Below are 18150 nucleotides of genomic sequence, written 5' to 3' on the forward strand. Positions count from 1 at the left end.
ACATGTTTCTGTACATAAATGGTGCTTCCTAAATGATGCTTTTATCTACGCCCTGGAGTGTATCATGCCTTTTGGAATGCTGGTTTTGTGACCTCCATCACATGCTGTTTGTCCTTTTTCATAAGATACAAATGCTATTACAAAATATGAGGTGGTACTTATCCAAATCAAAGTACTAGAGATCTTAAACTGCCACTTCTCCTGCTGAAGGAGCAGGTGACAACTGGAGAGCACTGAGTCCTTTGACTCATCTCTTTTTGCCCTTTCTAATGCTTCCTGTGAGGAAGGGAGTCTCCACCTGAACAAATGTCTACAAGTGCCCTGGGTCAGTTTTCTTGTCCTTGATTACCTGCATGAGTGCAGGCACACTGTTTTAAAAACACACCTCTTTTCTTTAGAATGGCAGGTAATCAGTTGTATGTATTTTGTCTTCCAGATAGCAAAGCCATAGTTGATGGAAACCTGAAGCTGATCCTTGGCCTGATATGGACCCTTATCCTTCACTACTCCATTTCTATGCCAGTGTGGGAGGATGAAGGTGATGATGATGCAAAGAAGCAGACTCCTAAGCAGAGGCTGCTGGGCTGGATCCAGAACAAAATTCCTTACTTGCCAATCACAAACTTCAATCAGAACTGGCAGGATGGCAAAGCACTGGGTGCTCTTGTTGACAGCTGTGCTCCAGGTAAGTCCTTTGGTCTGATGGCCAGTGTTTTCCTTGCTTGTTATCCTTATGGCTGCTCTCCCTATGTGAGGAGGTTTTCGCTGCCTCCTCGAGACTGGAATGAGGCTTTCAAGAAAACCAAAAGAGTCCAAAGAGACCAGCTGCAGGAAGCAGCAAGTTGTAAACTTCTTGGCCAAGAGAAATTCTAGCCTGTAGCAGAATGTGTGATTGCATTATGGGAGGCGCCACATCTAAGCTTTGTATTGGGTGCAAGGGACAAAGGCAGAAATGCTGGCTCCTAAATGGAAGAAGGGATTGTTCCCACGGCAAGTGCCAACAACCTTTCAACTTCAGGGTGCAGTGGGAGACTTCATGTCTTCTCCTGAAGTAGGTTTGCAGAGGGAGCACAGAGCTCCCTAACTGAACACACTAATTGAAACTTCAGTGTTTAGCAATCTGAGACTGAGCTGCTTAAGGCAAATAATTTGATGTAGTGTGAAAAAGGCAAAATTTCCTCACTTTTTTAATAAAACAGCCTTGCTAGTGGGATTGCAGGTGTTCATCTAATGCAATCTAGGCTGCTGTGGCAAGCGGTTGAAATGTTCTTTACCAAATATGCTGCAAGAGAACCAGTGAAACAAAAAGGATGGTAGATGTATTTGTGCTAAATTTAGAGTGGTATCTTGCACAAGTTACCCAGAGAGATGGTAGATGTCCCATCCTGGGAAATGTTCAAGGTCAGGTTGCACAGAGCTCTGTTGAAAATATCACTGCTCATTGCAGGGGGGGGGTCAGTCTAGATGACCTTTAAAGATTCCTTCCAGCCTAGACCATTCTATGACTCTACACTGATTGTTGCCTTCGAGTTGTTTCAGTAAGCAGCATGTGCTTGTCTTGTTTTGGCTACTTCTGCAAAGCTCTGAATGTCTTTCTGCAAAGCAGTGTAATGCAAGGGGATCTGGAGTTTACACTTGGTTTCTTCAGCTAGGGAAGCACCTTGGCAGATAACACACAACAACTGAAATGTGCTTGCAGGGTTGTGCCCTGACTGGGAGAGCTGGGACCCAAAGAAGCCCGTGGACAACGCTCGGGAAGCCATGCAGCAGGCGGATGACTGGCTGGGTGTGCCACAGGTAAGGCCACCAACCTTGGGCTGCCCGTGGCGAGCACAGTGGCCAGCTTTGGTCTCGTGACTAGCTGCAGTTTAAATTGAAGAAAGCAGGTAAAGCTGCTTGGATGGTTTGAAAAGTTACTCTTAACTCATGTAGAGTTGCCTGAGAAAGGGTGCACTGTAATGAAACACACCATTACATTTCAGAGCTCTGGTTGTATTTGTGTAGGTGTCTCTGCTGAAGAAAGCTGCTGTTGCAGCATGTAAGGTAGGAGGAAAGGGCCTATGTGGTGGTGCCTGACATCTTAGTCCATAGAGTGAATTTGTTTTCCTGCACTGAATTCCACAGAAGAAAAACTTACTGGCTTAGGAAATCACCTGCAATGATAATGTTCAAACAGAGAGAAATGTATATAAAAAACTGGATTGTTTTCATGCTGATAAATTTGGACAGAATTCCAGAAGTCTCTGAATCAGCTGGTACTGTGGAAGCAGGAGTCACAAGTTTTACTTTGCAAGTCTTGCAGTTCAGAGCTGTTGCCTACAGGATTATGAATTACTTTTTCAGTATCAATTATCCCCATATCACTTTCCAAGGGGAACATAACTGCTGTTCTCTTGCCTTGGTACCATTAAGTTTGTTGCAGTCTCCTGAGAACCCTTAGTAATCAAGGCAGAAAAAGCCCCCAAACCACATTGGGATAATTATGAGCTTCTTGATTTTCTTGCCTGAGATAATAAATGATGTTGTGTGTATCAAAGGGAAAATAAGTGTAAGAAATCCCATTAGCATGTGGGAGTTTTGAAATCTAAGTCTGTGTCATAGTTCTGTTTCTGTGTTGACCTGCGGTAACCAAGCACTGGTACAATATGCTTAATTGCACTGTCTTTCAGGTTATTACCCCTGAAGAAATTATCCACCCTGATGTGGATGAGCACTCTGTGATGACTTACCTGTCCCAGTTCCCCAAAGCCAAGCTGAAACCAGGAGCTCCTTTAAAACCTAAACTGAATCCAAAGAAAGCAAGGGCTTATGGCAAAGGTGAGGACTTGGTGAGCTGAAGCTGCACAGAGCAGTAACTCTTCAGAAAGCTGGGTGGGGTTTTCTGCTTATGTTGAACTTCAGACCTACTGTAACTAACTGACTTCAAAGTTTCACTTGTATACTCTTGGTGTGGTGCCTGGTTTCAGAAATACATGGATATAGTCCAGAAGGCACTCCTAGTTCTAACATGTAAATTTCCCAGTCTGAACCTGTTCTGCAAGCTGCCAGCCTCCCATCCACAGCTGGAAGAAGTAGCATGATATGGGGCTAAAACAACCTTGGTGTAGAATTCAGGCCAGCAGTATTGCTGTTGATGGGTGATGATCTACCAGGGAATGCTTCCTGTGATAAAGCACTCCTTAAAAGAAGAAAAACTTCATCACCTCACTGTCTCTCTGGCAGGCTCTCTGTAGAGACAGTTTTCCATTACCCAGGCTTGATGTGTGTTAGAGTGGGATAATTCTAAATTACTTACTTGAATTGATTTATAGTGTTGAATACTTGGCACATGTACAAAGATGGGTTGGTAGCCCTTGAGACATTAAATAGTGCTGAGCCTTTATTAGAAAGGCTGTATTTACTGATTGGAAGGACTGAAGGCTGAATTTGCTGGATATCCATAGATGCTTAAGCAACTGTAGATCTATGTAGGCATTCTTATTTTTAACTGACCTTTTTAATTGATCATTTCATAAAACTATTGATGAGGTTCTGTTCTAGATTGGAGTATAGTCACAGCTGAATAAGTAACAGATTTTTACCTTTAATATGGTTGGCATGTTGGAAGACATCTCTTCAGCATTACACTTGGCTCTCCATTCCACCTTAATTTTTTTTTTTTTTTGGTCTCTGGGCTGCTGTTGGTCCTTCAAGACTTTCAGAATGAGTGTGTTTCAGAAATGGGTCTACAAGAGTGAAATGGAAAGAAACAAAACTTTCCTTATTTTTTTTCTGGTTTTCTTATTTGCCTGGGGTTTTTTAAACTTGATTTTCCATTGAAACATAACTAATGGAATGAAGGGATATGGACTTTATTTATGCACTTAAGAGCATTTGCTGCAGTCAGAGTGGGTTTAGCACCTATCCAACTTGGGGTTGATTTTCTTTGTTGGTGCCTTCCACAGCAAACCACAATACACAGACACATTTTTCAGGCCCCAGATGTGTAAACGACTGATCAGCCTGCCTCAGTCTGTCAAGTCTGGCTTTAGTCATGTTTTTATTCATTCAAAAACTGGAATTACTTTGTCTGCTTTCATGTGTCTCTGGAGCCTTTGTAATGAAAATTACTTTAGAGTGAGTGGCTCTTCTTGAAAGATTGATGCTTTCATTAAGTTAATTGCCAAAACAGAGTCACTAAATATACTAATTGATAATTCTGACTGCTAAGATATGTCAGAACTGGAAGGTGACTCCAGCAGCAAGGGGCTCAGTCCTTGACTGAGCAGGGTCTTTTGGACAGGTGAGAAACAGGTTTTCGTGCTTCCAGAAAAAGATGACTGTCAAGTGTAAAGTGGGTCAGTCTTAGCTCTTTTTATTATCCTTTTTCATGTAAGCTCTTCATAAGCTCCCAACAAGAGTCTTGGCTGTAGCACACCACCCTGAGCACCGTGAGGGTTTGTGCTGAGGACAGCCATGTGTAGAGCTGGTGTGAAATGAGCCTGCAGAGGGGATGTACAGAGTTGTGTAGGTCTTCAGTGGTGGACTAGGAGTTCTCATTTAACCATCCAAAGCAGGCCACTGACAAGATAGTAAAATCTAGATGATGAAGTTTAGGCCAAGAAAGCGCTGTAGAACCAATAGTGTCCTGGCTGAAATTGTCTTCAGAGGAGGATAATCAATCCTTCTTGTGCTTGCAGAAGGTGTGATACTCAACTTGAATACCTTATCCTAGTGCTTTTAGGATGGACTGGAGAGACACAGAGCAAATTCGTAGCAGTTTCAGCTAGATGATAATTTAGGGCTCAGTTTGAAGGAATGAATATGTCAATTGTTAACACCTTATCAGAATGCTCAGATTTCCTAGGAAAAACATGGTCTTCCTTGCATTACTCTTAAGTTACTGTTTTCTGAAGATAAACAAGTTCAGGAATTCTGTTGTTCACAACCACTTCCTTTATAATCTATCAGACGTTGCACTTTCCACTAATTGTGCTATGGAGCTGGAGTGCCCACGGTTTTATGAATCAGCCAAGGAGAAATTGCCTTGGACGGAAGGGTATGGATGTGTTTGGGCTAGTCTGGAATCTGCAACTTTGGGAAGTTCTTCCACCCACTCAGTCTGACACCACCATGACAGATGTCATGACCTGGGTCTGTGTACAGGGATATGATGAAACCCTGCTGGTAAATGCATGCTGTAGCAGGCCCTGTGCTGGGGAATAAGGAAATTGATTAAAAGTTAAGTGGAAACCACAAGAAGTGGCAAGATTTTTACTGTTTTAAGAGGTTCCTGCATGCTATTTGTACAGTGTACACTCTGGCCAGGTAGTCTGAGCAGATTTCAAAGGATAGTAAATCTGAGCAGTGTCTGTACTGCTGGATTTTGAAAATGGAGTAAGATGGGGCAGTACAGGTAAAAATTGTCTTGCTTAAAGTAAGTCTTTTACTCTTGGCTCTAGAGTAATGGCTTCACCTAAAGGCTTCCCAAAATTTCTCTCCTGCCTCTCTAGTCACCCCTCCTGTGGTGCAACGCACTTAAACATTTAACTATGTGAAGAGAGCAGCTCCTAAAGAGCAGCTAGTGCACATGTCCCACTTGCTGTCAGCATCAGTCCTACACTTGTCAGCAGTGGGAGTGACCCTCAGTACGTGTCAGGGTAACTGGTTTTCACCTGAATCCAGATAGCAGCTGGGTTCCTGACTTGGTCAGAGATTGTAAGATGAGTTGAGTGCCAATGATTTAACCAATTTTTAAAAATACTTGTATTGTAAGAGAAGGCCTTATTGTAAGCATCATGCTGTGGGCAGAGGGTAAAGACATGATGTGCAAAAGTCTGGGGAAACTGGTTCTGATGGCTTGCAAGGGAGAATAGGTTGGACAGCCTTTGGGCAGCCTCCAAACTGCCTTCCAGGTTTGTGGCAGCAGCTAATGTGCTGTGCTGTATCTGTCTCACAGGGATTGAGCCTCATGGGAACATGGTGAAGCAGCCTGCCATTTTCACAGTGGACACCATCAGTGCTGGGCAGGGTGACCTGATGGTCTTCATAGAAGATCCAGAAGGAAACAGAGAGGAGGTATGTACAATAAGTGTCTTGTATGGAAAAGTCAGATTGGTCTGAACACTGTAGTTTTTGTGGTAACCTTCATCTTTCACAAGTGAGTTCTTGACAAATAAGTAATCTAAAAAGAAATTGCAAAATACCGTTTATCTGAAGTGCAAGAAACCTCAAGCTTTTCTTCGTAATGGCCTTGAAAAAGTCACTACCTGCAACTAAGCAATACAGCTCCAGTGTCCAGTAGTTGCAGAGCTTTAGCTTGACTGGCCAAGTACACTCTGACCTGCTTTTAGATAACATACATCAGTAAATCACTGTCTGCATTTACTCATTCTGCAAGAATGGCTAAAGCAACTATTTAGATGCCATGAATCATTTTGAGTTAAAATGCTGGTTTTAATGTTTATAGAAACTTCTCATCCAAGTGTTCCACTTGATCATGTTACAGCATTCCAGAGAAATACAGCTGTACATTGGACTTACTGTCTCCTCACTCTTGGCCTGCCTCAATACAGCAATTAACAGCAAAGGAAAGGGCTGGGTTGGGAAGAAGGTAGCTTGCTTCCCCTCTTGTAAAGACAAAACCTTTCCATGTGAGAAGAGGGGGATAGCAAGGATCCCTGCTCTCACAGCAACAAGAATCTAACAGTGCTGACTCTGGAATAGATTGCAGTATCAGTAAAGAGTTCAGCTGGTGTGCGTAGGCACAGCTTGACGAGGGATGTGTTTTCTCTCCTAGGCAAAGATAACGCCGTCCAGTGACAAAAACAAAACCTACTCAGTACAGTATGTTCCAAGGGTTACTGGACCTCACAAGGTGAGTTTTATGTCAATAACCAGTATTCTCTTGCTAGACACACTGCTCTGCTGGTTGTTAACATGAGCCCCTGAGGGCCCCCTATTCACTAATGGGCAAGAGCCACCTCAGGCATCCTGAAGAAAAGTTAAATTGATGTGGCCTTAGTTGTCTATCTGGCTTTTGGGCTGCTCCCATTGCAAGGAGGAAAAGAAGTGTGTGTTGGGAGAAAGTGCATTTGTGTTTAGGTATCAAGTGCTACAGCTGGGCCACTTTGTGCAACTCACAAAGACAGTTTTGTGGGTTGTCACAAGAGATGCAGATGAAAACAGCAGGTTGTTTCCATGAGGTATTTCTTTGTGATGGTACTGTACGCTGTAGGGATTTTGCAAAGAAGGATTCTCTCCCTTTGTCTCTGGAGGCCCATAGTCACAGGTTTATGATGGGTGATCCTGTTGCTTTGACACTTTCTAGGATGGCTGGTCCCCACAGCCAGCCTGAAAAAATAAAATGCAAGTTCTGCTGCCACTTCATTGCTGGATGGAGGTCCACCTTGTATTGGCACATCTTGATTCAAGCTTCCGTGCTGGTGTGCCTGACTCTAATCAATGGAACTTTAAGAAGGTGGCAGCAGTTAGCATGGATCTGATGAGGGTTGTGGATGGATGGTCCCTCACCTCTGAGGCAAAGAGTCTTTGTGTTAGGGGAATGCAGGTGCTTGACCCTGCACTTAGCTTTATGGTGGTGATCTGAGCCCTGCCTCTGCCTGATGGGTCCAAGCTGATGCTCCCTGTCCCTAGGTTTCAGTCCTGTTTGCTGGGCAGCACATCTCAAAGAGCCCATTTGAAGTGAATGTCGACAAAGCCCAGGGAGATGCAAGCAAAGTGACAGCAAAAGGACCGGGATTGGAGGCAGCAGGGAACATTGCCAATAAACCTACCTACTTTGACCTCTACACAGCAGGTAAGCAGGGATGGGTGATGATGGAAATCCTGCAGTGTCCTCAAATGTGAGAACCTAAGGCCTTGGAAAAATAGCTGTAAAGTGGATGAGGATTTGTAGCCCCATCAAACTCACGGGCGAAATAATAGCTGGGCTGCTCAGAAGGCTTCAGCTGTGTATGAAATATTTGAAGTGCAGAGCTGAGCTGGGGCAAGAGGGTGCTAAGCCTGACCCAGAAATTGGCCATGAATTTGCTGGATGGCAGCAGTCAAGTTCCTGGCTGATTTCTGTCCCCAACTCATTTAAAACAAGAATGTGACATGGTGAACATGAATGTGAAGGATAAACTGTGAGCCAACCATAAATGTGTAGTGTGTTCTATATTTAGCTCTACAGAACCTGCTGCAGTGCTACTTTGAGTTCATACTTCAATGATGAACTGGTTTCAACCTCTATTGTAATTATTAGAGGGTTACTATCTTCATTAGGGCATCTCCATCACATCATTTGTTACCTGCTATTAGGCCAATGCTGTAGCCTAGAGGAATGAGTCAATAAGATGCTACAAATGTTAATTCATTTAGAACAATGTGAAACTACTTAGGGCAGTTACTTGTAGCATTTAAACACCAAAATATGCTGAGTAGCATATTTGAAATTGCCTTCTGCCTGAGGGATTTTAGGAATAAAATTAAATGTGGTTATAGTGAGGCAACTATTATGTTCAGCCTCTAATTGGGAGAGGGAGTGGTCTGAATCATGTGAAGACATGTCTGGCCTCTGAAAGTGTATAGAAAACTGTTTTTGTTGTATGATGAGTTGAATAAGATGTGAGAGGAGCAGGTGTCTGAACAAAAATGAATACATATAGTCCAGCTGAGAGGATCCTTGTCAGACCAGCATTCATTTGTCCAATCTCTTAATCTAAACCACTTCAAAGCTTGAGAGATTGAACTGACTGGTAAAGCTGATCTGCGATAGAGATTGTACAGGGTGGTGTCCGTGGGGTAGCCAGGCTGTATGTATATTCAGTGCTATGTTGTGAAACCCTGTGGCTGGAGCAGCAGAGCCCTGTCAGTTTGACTTCATGGAATGCCACCATGCTGTCTTGCCCACTTTCTGCTCAAATGTTTGATTGCTGTCAGCAAAAGCTGAGCACGGAGGCTGTGCCTAGAATTGGCAGCAGAGGATGGCTGGCTGAGCACAGACAGCTGGTAGTGGTCTGAAACAGGGTGCCTGGTGCTGGTGGGGAAGCCAAGGCTCAGCTGAGCTTCTTTCCTTTGCAGGTGCTGGTGTGGGTGACGTGATTGTGGAAGTGGAGGATCCTCAGGGAAGAAGCCTTGCTGAAGTTGTAGTGGAAGACAAAGGCAACCAGGTCTACCGCTGCACCTATAAACCTGTTCAAGCTGGTCCTCACATTGTCAAAGTGACTTTTGCTGGGGAGGCAATTCCCAAAACTCCTTGCACTGTTCTCATTGGAGAGGGTATGTTTTTTAAAAATGCATATAAATGTAGATGAGCATTTTTCTCCTTGGATGTGATCACAGAATATGCTTGGATCATGCCTTTTATATTCTCTACCTTTCAACATCTTGGTCCTGTTTCAGTGGGTCACCTGAGTACTCTCAGGATAAACCAGTGCTCTCTAACAGTAATATGGCTTTTGTTGCTAGTTTCCTTTCTGCCTAGACTTACAAATGTTAAGCTGCCCTTTGAATTTTTTTGAGTTATTTATCCAGCTATGCAGTGTCTTGCTGTTTTCCACCCTTGTTCCTCAAATGACTATATTTACTGTTTTCCTCCTTAATGGACACCTAATTTGCTTTCTGTTCCATCCTTACCTGCTCCTATGCTTTTAGATCTCTGCTCATCTCTCCTGAGCTACCCTCCATTTGTGGAATTTTGGACTTCACTGCTAATGGCTTCATAGTTGGTAAGAGGTGTGCAGGATGCTCCGTCGTGTTTGCTCTTTGTAAGCTTCTAGCCTGCAGCTTGTCCCAGCCAAAAGGATTTTTGGTTTTGTTGGGGTTGGGGAGGAAAGTTGCAAACGAACTGAAGCTTTGTGTGACCCAGTCAGTGAAACTGGCTTAACCACAAGCTGCCTGACGCAGCTGTGTGAGTGCTCTGCAAGCTGTTCCCACTCCACGTCAGCCACGCTCCTGTGTGTTCCCACTGAGCTTTCAGAGCTGGCAGATGCCACACAATCCCCACTCACACTGGCCAGTGTAGGACACAGGGCGATGTTGGCTGCTGCGGGGGTGAGGGGAGAACCTGTAAGCTGTTGTATAATGAGTGAAAACCTAACAAGCTGCTTGGCAGACTTGTGCTCCTGCTGTAAGCATGGCATGCTTGAGGAAAATGCGTGTTTGGTTTACAGTGCTGGGAAGCTGTGGTTGTTTGTAAGTCTCTTCAAACCTCTCAGGTCTTTGGCGTTGAAAACCTCATGACAGCTGGGATTGTGTAATGAAAACTATTCCTAAGTGTGCAGAATTTCTGTAGCCGCTCTGCAGGCCCAGAGAAGTGCTTGGAGTAAAGAGGCCCAGATAAGCCTAAGCTATGTGTAACCCTCCTGCCCCACCCTGCTTCAGGCTGCAGAGGGCTTGGTGACTTTGCTTCTGTGAAAGTGTGAACTGTGACAAGCAGGGGGGGTTTGATGTGACATCTTTTAACGAAGGACAGGCAAAACTCAGCTTTGCTAATAGCAGTTATCCCAGTCATGTGCTTCTGAAAGACCAGCAGAATAATGCTGTTCACTGGGGCTTATCTGCAAAGGGACCCTTCACCCTACACTGCAGTGGGCCTCAATGCAAAAGGCGTCAGGAAGGTTGTGTCTGTGGCAAATCTCTCTATGTGATAGCTGTGTAAAAGTCTTGTATTGATAAGTGGCATTGAATTGGAAAGCAGAAGGGCTTCAGTGTTTGCAGTCATTCTAAAAAATGGTCTTGGACAGGGTCAATGTTGCCTGGTGGCACTGACTGCTACTGCCTGAAAGCTGGGGGGCATAGACAGCAGCCGGGCAGACTCAGGTCTGTCTGCCTTGATGCTGTAACCTTCTGCTGAAAGCTAAGCTGTGGTTGCCCTGAGTCAATGTTAAACTGAAGGTTGTCCCAGGCTGGCTAGGCTGGGTATGTTGAGATCAGAGACAGTAGTAATGCCTGAAGTTCCTTTGCAGCCTGCAACCCCAGCGCGTGTCGTGCCACTGGTCGAGGTCTGCAGCCCAAGGGCGTCCGTATCAGGGAGACGGCCGACTTCAAGGTTGATACCAGAGCAGCAGGGAGCGGAGATCTTGGAGTGACTATAAAGGGACCAAGTGAGTGCTGGGGTGTATCTGTGCTGTGCATGTGTTTTGGAGAAGGGGGAGGAGCAGAGCCTGGGAAAAGGAAGAGCAGGAAGGAGATGGTGTCCTGATGGAACTGATGGGATCTGTTTAAAAAGCCAGACTTCAGAATGGTTTATCGGTGTCTGTTGGGGAGGTTTTGATCTGCAAGGCTGGGTAAGATTATATCTGGTTTTAGTTCTTTCCATTTTAATGTGTCAGTTGGCAAAACTGAGAAAATCCATACATCTGCCTGCTGTGGCCTCCAAACTTTATGGGTACACATTGCATCTTCGTGCAATCTGTGGAAGCAAGTCACACACCATGGTCTCTGGCCTGATGGAAATGCTGCTCTCATAAAGCTGGGAATGGCTCAGAGCAGTATTCCCAGTGGCACTAGCTGCTTAGGCACACAAGCAGAGGAGGAAAAGAACCCAGATGGCTGACAGAGACCATCTATGAGGATCTGTCCCCAGGTCCCTTGGTCCTGAGCCCTGGATGTGGCCCTCTGCCTGGGAGGATGGGAGCACAGGGGCTGCTGGCTCATGTGGCCGCCAGCAGCAGTCCCTGTGTGGTACTCCGAGCCCGCCACCTCCCCCCGCTGGGGCGGCATTCAAAGGTGCATTGTATTGCCTTCACCTCCTCCACACACACAGAGCTCTGACTGTGTGGCTTCGTGAGGCTGGGGGGGGAAAAAAATCAACAGACATATCAATGTAAATTTTAGCGTATTAAGCTTTTCTTCCTAAATTCTTCATCTTGAAGAAAATGAAAAGTAGGCATTCCCTGCATACTTGTGGTTACAAAGTCTGACAAATGTTAAGCTTTTTTGTTTTAACATATGACATGCATCATACTGCAGACTAAGAAAATAAAACACAAGGGAACTTATTAAGTCTGGTAACTTAAAATACTTTCTGCTGTATTTCTTCTGGAAGTGTTTGCTGTCTTTGTCCTAGAGGGCACATAGAACTAACTTCCCTTATAACCTGACCTTTTTTTTTCTGGTGGAAGAAATTTATTCTTGCAAGCTAAAATAAATACTAGAAAACATGAACTTGTCTGAGTAATTGAAAGCAGGATGGAAACTGTTAAGTTCAATGCTGAATTGATCTTTCAACAGAGGGCTTGGAGGAGTTGGTGAAACAAAAAGGCTTTATGGATGGTATATATGCATTTGAATATTATCCAGCCACACCAGGGAAGTACGTTGTCACAATTACATGGGGTGGGCAAAACATCCCAAAAAGGTGAGTCAAAAGTAGCTTTTTGGGCATTTTTATGTCCTTCAGTGGGTTGTGTAGTTGGTGGGCTTTTAAAGCAACGCTGATCTTTGAAAAGAAGCACTGGGGAGACAAGTTAGTGGCAAATTGTTGTTGTAACTTTTTTATTTTTAACAGCCTGGTTTTGGGCTGCAGCAGCTTGACAAAGCTCTGAAGGGTGATTTGTGTCAGTCTTTCTAACGCAAAATCATGAATAAAAAAACCTAATAAAACATGGTGGGTGATGCAGCTTGGATTTTGCTGTAAGATTTTGAAGGACTCTTATTTCAGTGTCCACAGCTATAGCAAGCAGAGCAAGTATTTGACACTCAGGATTTGTGGTGGAAGATGGTGATGCGTTGGATGACATCTGTGCTAGAAAAACACTGCTGGGCACTGTGCAGCACCACATGATAGCATCTATTAATTTGGAAAATTCAATGTAGACCCTCATTAAAATGCCTGGGGAAAAACACAGATGCTGTATTTGTCCCCGTTTCTAATTCCATGCTTTGTTTTTCTCTGATAGCCCCTTTGAGGTTCAGGTGGGTCATGAAGCAGGTCCTCAGAAAGTGCGAGCTTGGGGGCCAGGACTGCACGAGGGAGTTGTGGGCAAGTCAGCTGACTTTGTGGTCGAGTCCATTGGCACAGAAGTTGGCTCTCTTGGTATGTTACTTGACTGAGTAATATTCCCTGAAATATTTGTATCTTGCAATGCTAGCAGTGAACTCACGAGAAACAATAGGTTTCCCAACAGTAAAAACCATGTCTGTAAGACATTGTGGTCTAAACACTAACATCTATAGAGTATCAAAGGCATGTCCTAGAGACAGGAGTGTGTGTGATGGAGAGTGTTAATCTGTGGTTTTGTGGGATGACATCCAGAAGGGAATGATGGATGGATGATCTCCTGTATTGCTGAAGAAGGATGACTGAGAGATCGGGCATGTTTAAGGCTAACAAAAAACTATTTGTGGAAGTGGTGTTAAGTTAGCGGCCACCACAAACCCAACGTGAGGAACCTACTTGTTCCTTTTTCAGGCTTTGCAATAGAAGGCCCTTCTCAGGCTAAAATTGAGTGTGATGACAAGAATGATGGCTCGTGTGATGTGAAGTATTGGCCCAAAGAGCCCGGTGAATATGCTGTGCACATCATGTGTGATGATGAGGACATAAAAGACAGCCCTTACATGGCCTTCATTCGCCCGGCTTCAGGAGATTTCAACGCGGATAAGGTGAGGCACAGGAGTTCACCCATGGCACAGCATGTCTTGGATGTAACTACAGTAGAGATGTTTCTAAAGGATTCTGGTAGCAGACCCTTAAACTGCCTCTGCTTAAAGCTCTGAATTTGCCAAGATATTACCCAGCCAGATACTCCTCAGCTTTTTCGAATAACACTGTTGTGGTTTTGATTTAATGTAATGAAAACTTGCTGAAGTAGTATCACATGCTTCATGGGGTTTGTGGAGGGGGCAGGTCTTCATACATAAATCACTTAGTGTTGTTTCTCTTTCTGAATTGCAAACTGATATTCTTGAGGTGCTCTTTTAGGTGAAGGCTTATGGCCCGGGCTTGGAGAGGACTGGCTGTATAGTGAACAATCCTGCTGAGTTCACAGTTGAAACCAAGGATGCTGGGAAAGCACCTCTGAAGATGTATGCACAGGTAAAAACCCAAAGGCAGCTGTGTGAAACTGCAGCAAAAGGACTTTAATACTGTTTAGAAAAATGCCTTAAGTCTTCCTACTCACTTACACACCACTTAATTCTGGGCATGTGTAATTCAAGTCAAAACTCTGTGCTTTGATCTGTGTAATGTAGTCAGGCAACAACTGAAGACCAAGTGACTGCTCTGAAGTAAATGGCTTTGCTTTCTTGCTTGGAAGCAAAGCCAAGTGTAATTTCCTTGAGTTGTCATTTGGAAGCACTTAAGTGTCTCTGAGCCTGTGAATTTTCTATGTGTTGTAGGATGGTGTTTGAATGAGCAAGTGTTAGATGAGGAAGACTTGCAGGAGTGTAAATTGCATGTTTCTTCAGTATTTCTGAACTGCAGTTCTGGAAAAAAACCCAAAAAACTGACACATTCTGGAACAGTCTTGAGCTGTTCAAACCATGCAAACATTTTTGAAGCACCTGAACCTTCTGCTTGTATTACTGCTTTTTAGGATGGAGAAGGAAACCCTATTGATATCCAGATAAAGAGCAAGCCTGATGGTGTGTTTGCCTGCTCCTATGTGCCAGTTAAACCAATCAAACATACAATTTCTGTTGTCTGGGGAGGAGCCAATGTGCCCAACAGCCCATTTAGGGTAAGTACAGAGATGAATAGATCTTAGTTATGGTCAAATAGGACATGGGTGCTCACAACTACTTGTTAGTACAACTAGGATGATAAACCCCTTCTGTGGACTTCAAGGAGGTGTGTCCTTCTGCTTCATTTTTTTAGAAACCTATCCACTTGTATACATCTTTCTGTTTTTACAAGCTCATGTGGTGGTCTCCTATCAGCCCAGCTGCAGCCTGAGTGATTTGGGGCCATTCATTTGTGTCTGTTATCCTGTAGCTCCTCTCCAAGCAATACTCTGACTTGGCTGTGATCTCAAGTGTAACAGATGTGTGATTCTGACCCTTGTGAATTTGTGTAGGTCCTTATAGGTCAAGGGAGTCATCCTCAGAAAGTCAAAGTGTTTGGACCTGGTGTGGAGAGGACTGGCCTGAAGGCAAGTGAGCCAACCCACTTCACTGTGGACTGCACAGATGCAGGAGAAGGTAAAAGCAGGCTGGGCTATTCTGTGGTATTAGAATCACAGGTCATGCAAGGAGGGATAATGTACTGTTCCATGCTGGTTTTCCTTATTTAGTGGAAAAACCTTGGGAAGCAGAACATTGCAGTGAAGTGATCTGATCTGTTACATTAGTTAACATGGTGACTCAGACAGATAGAAGTGGGAATGGTCTGGCTGTTTGGCTGGCAGTGTCTGTGCTGTCCAGTAGCAAAACCTCCACTTGCTTTTCCTAGGTGATGTCAGTGTTGGAATTAAGTGTGATGCTCGTGTGGTCAGCAGTGAGGAAGAGGACATTGATTTCGACATCATCCACAATGCTAATGATACATTCACAGTGAAATACTCACCACCTGCTGCTGGGCGCTACACCATTAAAGTGCTTTTTGCAGGAGAGGTTTGTAATCTTCATTTTGCAGCCTGAGTTCTGAAGAATCTGTTTCTCTGCTCTTTGATCATCATGCATTTGCCAGTTCACAGCTGGCTCTTTCTACATCAGCTCACATGCACTTGGTTTGATTGTTGTTTCTATAGCAATGTAAAAAATTGAAATTTCTTTTGTAATAATTGCATGTATGCAAGTGAGAGGAATTGGTTGGGGACAATGTGCTGGACTGGCATAATGAATGTGGTCTCCATGGTGGGGTAAGGCTGCCTTCTGAAGGTAAAAAACTTAAGTGTCTTCTCAAGGAAAATAGGGGAAAAAATTTTCCTTAAAAATAAAAAACAGATAGAGAAAGAGAAACTTCCAGCTGTTAACTTTGCCCTGTATTTTGAGTTATACTAATCAGTAAGGCAATGTTTAAGTAAGGTGAAATTTTACTCAAGATGCTGGAATTAGAGCAGAATTATCTTAAAACTATTATCTGTTTAATTTTGGCTAGTGAAGAGTGACCTGCTTATTTTTGGAGTTGTGTTTCTGTTGCAGGAAATTCCTGCCAGCCCATTCAGAGTTAAGGTGGACCCCTCACACGATGCCAGCAAAGTGAAAGCTGAAGGACCTGGGCTGAACAAAACTGGTGAGAGCTGGGTTCATGTAGTATGAGCAATGCTGGATCCTGAGGAGCTGTTGCAGGATGGTCACAGCCTGGCTGAGCATTGCTGGGATATAGTAGCAGGGTGGGGTGTCAGGCAGTTGTAAACAATGCCTTTCCCTTGATATTTTGCTTGGCTGGGCTTTATTGGTACTGAATGCTTCTTGTGGAGAGTTTCTCTGTGTGAGCTGTGTGTAAATAAGAATTAACATTTTTCTTCAGGTGTGGAAAGTGGCAAACCAACACACTTCACTGTGTTCACCAAAGGAGCTGGAAAAGCACCACTGGATGTGCAGTTCAGCAGTTCAGTGCCAGGAGAGGCAGTGATGGATCTGGATATCATTGACAACTATGACTATTCCCACACTATTAGGTACACGCCCATACAGCAGGTATGTCCAATTCCTGTAGTGGTACAGGAGTGAGCAACTTGTGCTGCTGTAGTGGAGTGACCTCCCTACCTAGTGCAAAGTGGAAAAAGCAGAAAAAACTTGCCAGGGTCTCTTGTTCCCCAGAATCCCTAATGCCTGCAGTACAGTGGGAGTTGGAAAGCAGTAATGCAGTTTTTCTGGTGTAGTTATTGATAGCTTGCCACTGTTTTCTTTTCTATGGCAAGGAGAGATACTGATGCAGTAGCACAGAGCTCACATCATCATTCCATACCTTATCAGTTGAAGAAGGAAGGTGGCAAACCTTCCCAGACTCCCCAGTGGAGCTGACTGCTGCCCCGGCTGCTGCAGTCCTGCAGAGCTGAGGTTGTGGTGTGCTGCCTGTGAGCTGCTCATGTCAAAGGAGCTGGAGTGCAAACCAGAGCAGGGACAAAAAGAAGAGTTTGGGTGAAGCTGCACTAGTTCCCAGTAGGCAAGTGATGAAGTTGGTGCCTTTCTAGCAGCACCATTAAAGAGCTGAAAGTGGACGCTCCTAATAACTAGAAGTATTTTTCCTTACACTGTATTTGTATGTTTGTAAAGGGCCACTAAACACCAGAATGCACAAATCTCGTATTTCTGAGGATATAGGTGCTCTGGTGCTGAGATGAAAGTGTTTTGCTACTCTTGTTCTCCTGAACGACCAAATGAACTACTAGGTCATCTGCCCAGTTTCCTTGAGTTGGAGCTATGTAAAAGTGAACTGATAAGGAAAACTGCAGTATTATTTAACTGATAATGCTGGTTCAGAGTTCTTGGAAGCACCGTAGAGCTAACGTTTGTTTTTTGATAAAGCAGTTGCATGATCTCAGGATGTGGCTGGCATGCCTGTTTGGAGAGGCTTTGGCTTGTTTAGTCAGGCTTGGTATGCAGAAGGGAGCACTCCTCTGTACTCTATATCTCCATGTGTTCATGAGCAGTACCAGATTTCTGTGCTTCACCTGAAAATCACTGGTGAAACAAGCCAGGATGCCCAAACCAGGTTTTCCACTTGGGTCTTCCAACTGGAGAAGTACCGTGGGTCATGGAAGTGCTGTGGGCTTACAAGAGATGCTCATGGATAGCAGTGGCAGGAGAGCAGTGGTTAAGAGATGAAAATAGACTGCTCAGTAATTAGAGTAGCCTTGTTGTCCCTCCATGCTGTGAGCACATAGGTCTTTCCTGGACCCTGTCCTTCTTGGGTTCCTAAGCAGTAGCTTATGAATGAGACTGTGGACTCCTCAGAGCAGGGGAAGGATGGAATAGGTGGTTAAATTCCTGAGGGGCAGCGTCAGTTGCAGAGCGGCCTTATTTTAATGCTGTTTATTTGGTCTTATCTATCTCGTGGTGTTGCTACAGCTACCCGTGTACGTGTTTTCTAAAAACAACCAAAAATAATCATGGAAGCTATTCACTAGCTTGCATGAAACATCCATGATTATTTCACTTGGGAGCAGAACCAGCCAAGAGTGAAAAGTAAGCAAACAGTGAATATAGCTAAAATATGGACTGCGGTAGGAGAGAATAAAAGGAACACACATCATGGGCTGGAGCTTGCTGTGGCTGTGC

At 44.2% G+C, this 18150-nt stretch overlaps 1 protein-coding gene across 2 annotated transcripts in view; it reads left to right on the top strand.

The window, feature by feature from the left end:
• FLNB (filamin B) overlaps positions 1-18150 on the top strand; it is a 71023-nt gene that overhangs the window by 23210 nt on the left and 29663 nt on the right. For both annotated transcript variants that reach the window (XM_054639891.2, XM_054639890.2), the window contains exons 2-18: positions 437-685; positions 1700-1797; positions 2670-2817; positions 5939-6057; positions 6779-6856; positions 7636-7798; positions 9064-9261; positions 10950-11087; positions 12217-12343; positions 12885-13021; positions 13397-13590; positions 13910-14023; positions 14523-14666; positions 15003-15126; positions 15377-15537; positions 16069-16159; positions 16397-16566. In XM_054639891.2, the coding sequence (XP_054495866.2) occupies positions 437-685; positions 1700-1797; positions 2670-2817; positions 5939-6057; positions 6779-6856; positions 7636-7798; positions 9064-9261; positions 10950-11087; positions 12217-12343; positions 12885-13021; positions 13397-13590; positions 13910-14023; positions 14523-14666; positions 15003-15126; positions 15377-15537; positions 16069-16159; positions 16397-16566 (2453 nt within the window). The remainder of the gene's footprint in view (positions 1-436; positions 686-1699; positions 1798-2669; positions 2818-5938; positions 6058-6778; positions 6857-7635; positions 7799-9063; positions 9262-10949; positions 11088-12216; positions 12344-12884; positions 13022-13396; positions 13591-13909; positions 14024-14522; positions 14667-15002; positions 15127-15376; positions 15538-16068; positions 16160-16396; positions 16567-18150) is intronic.

This window comes from Agelaius phoeniceus, chromosome 11 (genome assembly GCF_051311805.1).
Source record: "Agelaius phoeniceus isolate bAgePho1 chromosome 11, bAgePho1.hap1, whole genome shotgun sequence".
Taxonomy (NCBI): domain Eukaryota; kingdom Metazoa; phylum Chordata; class Aves; order Passeriformes; family Icteridae; genus Agelaius; species Agelaius phoeniceus.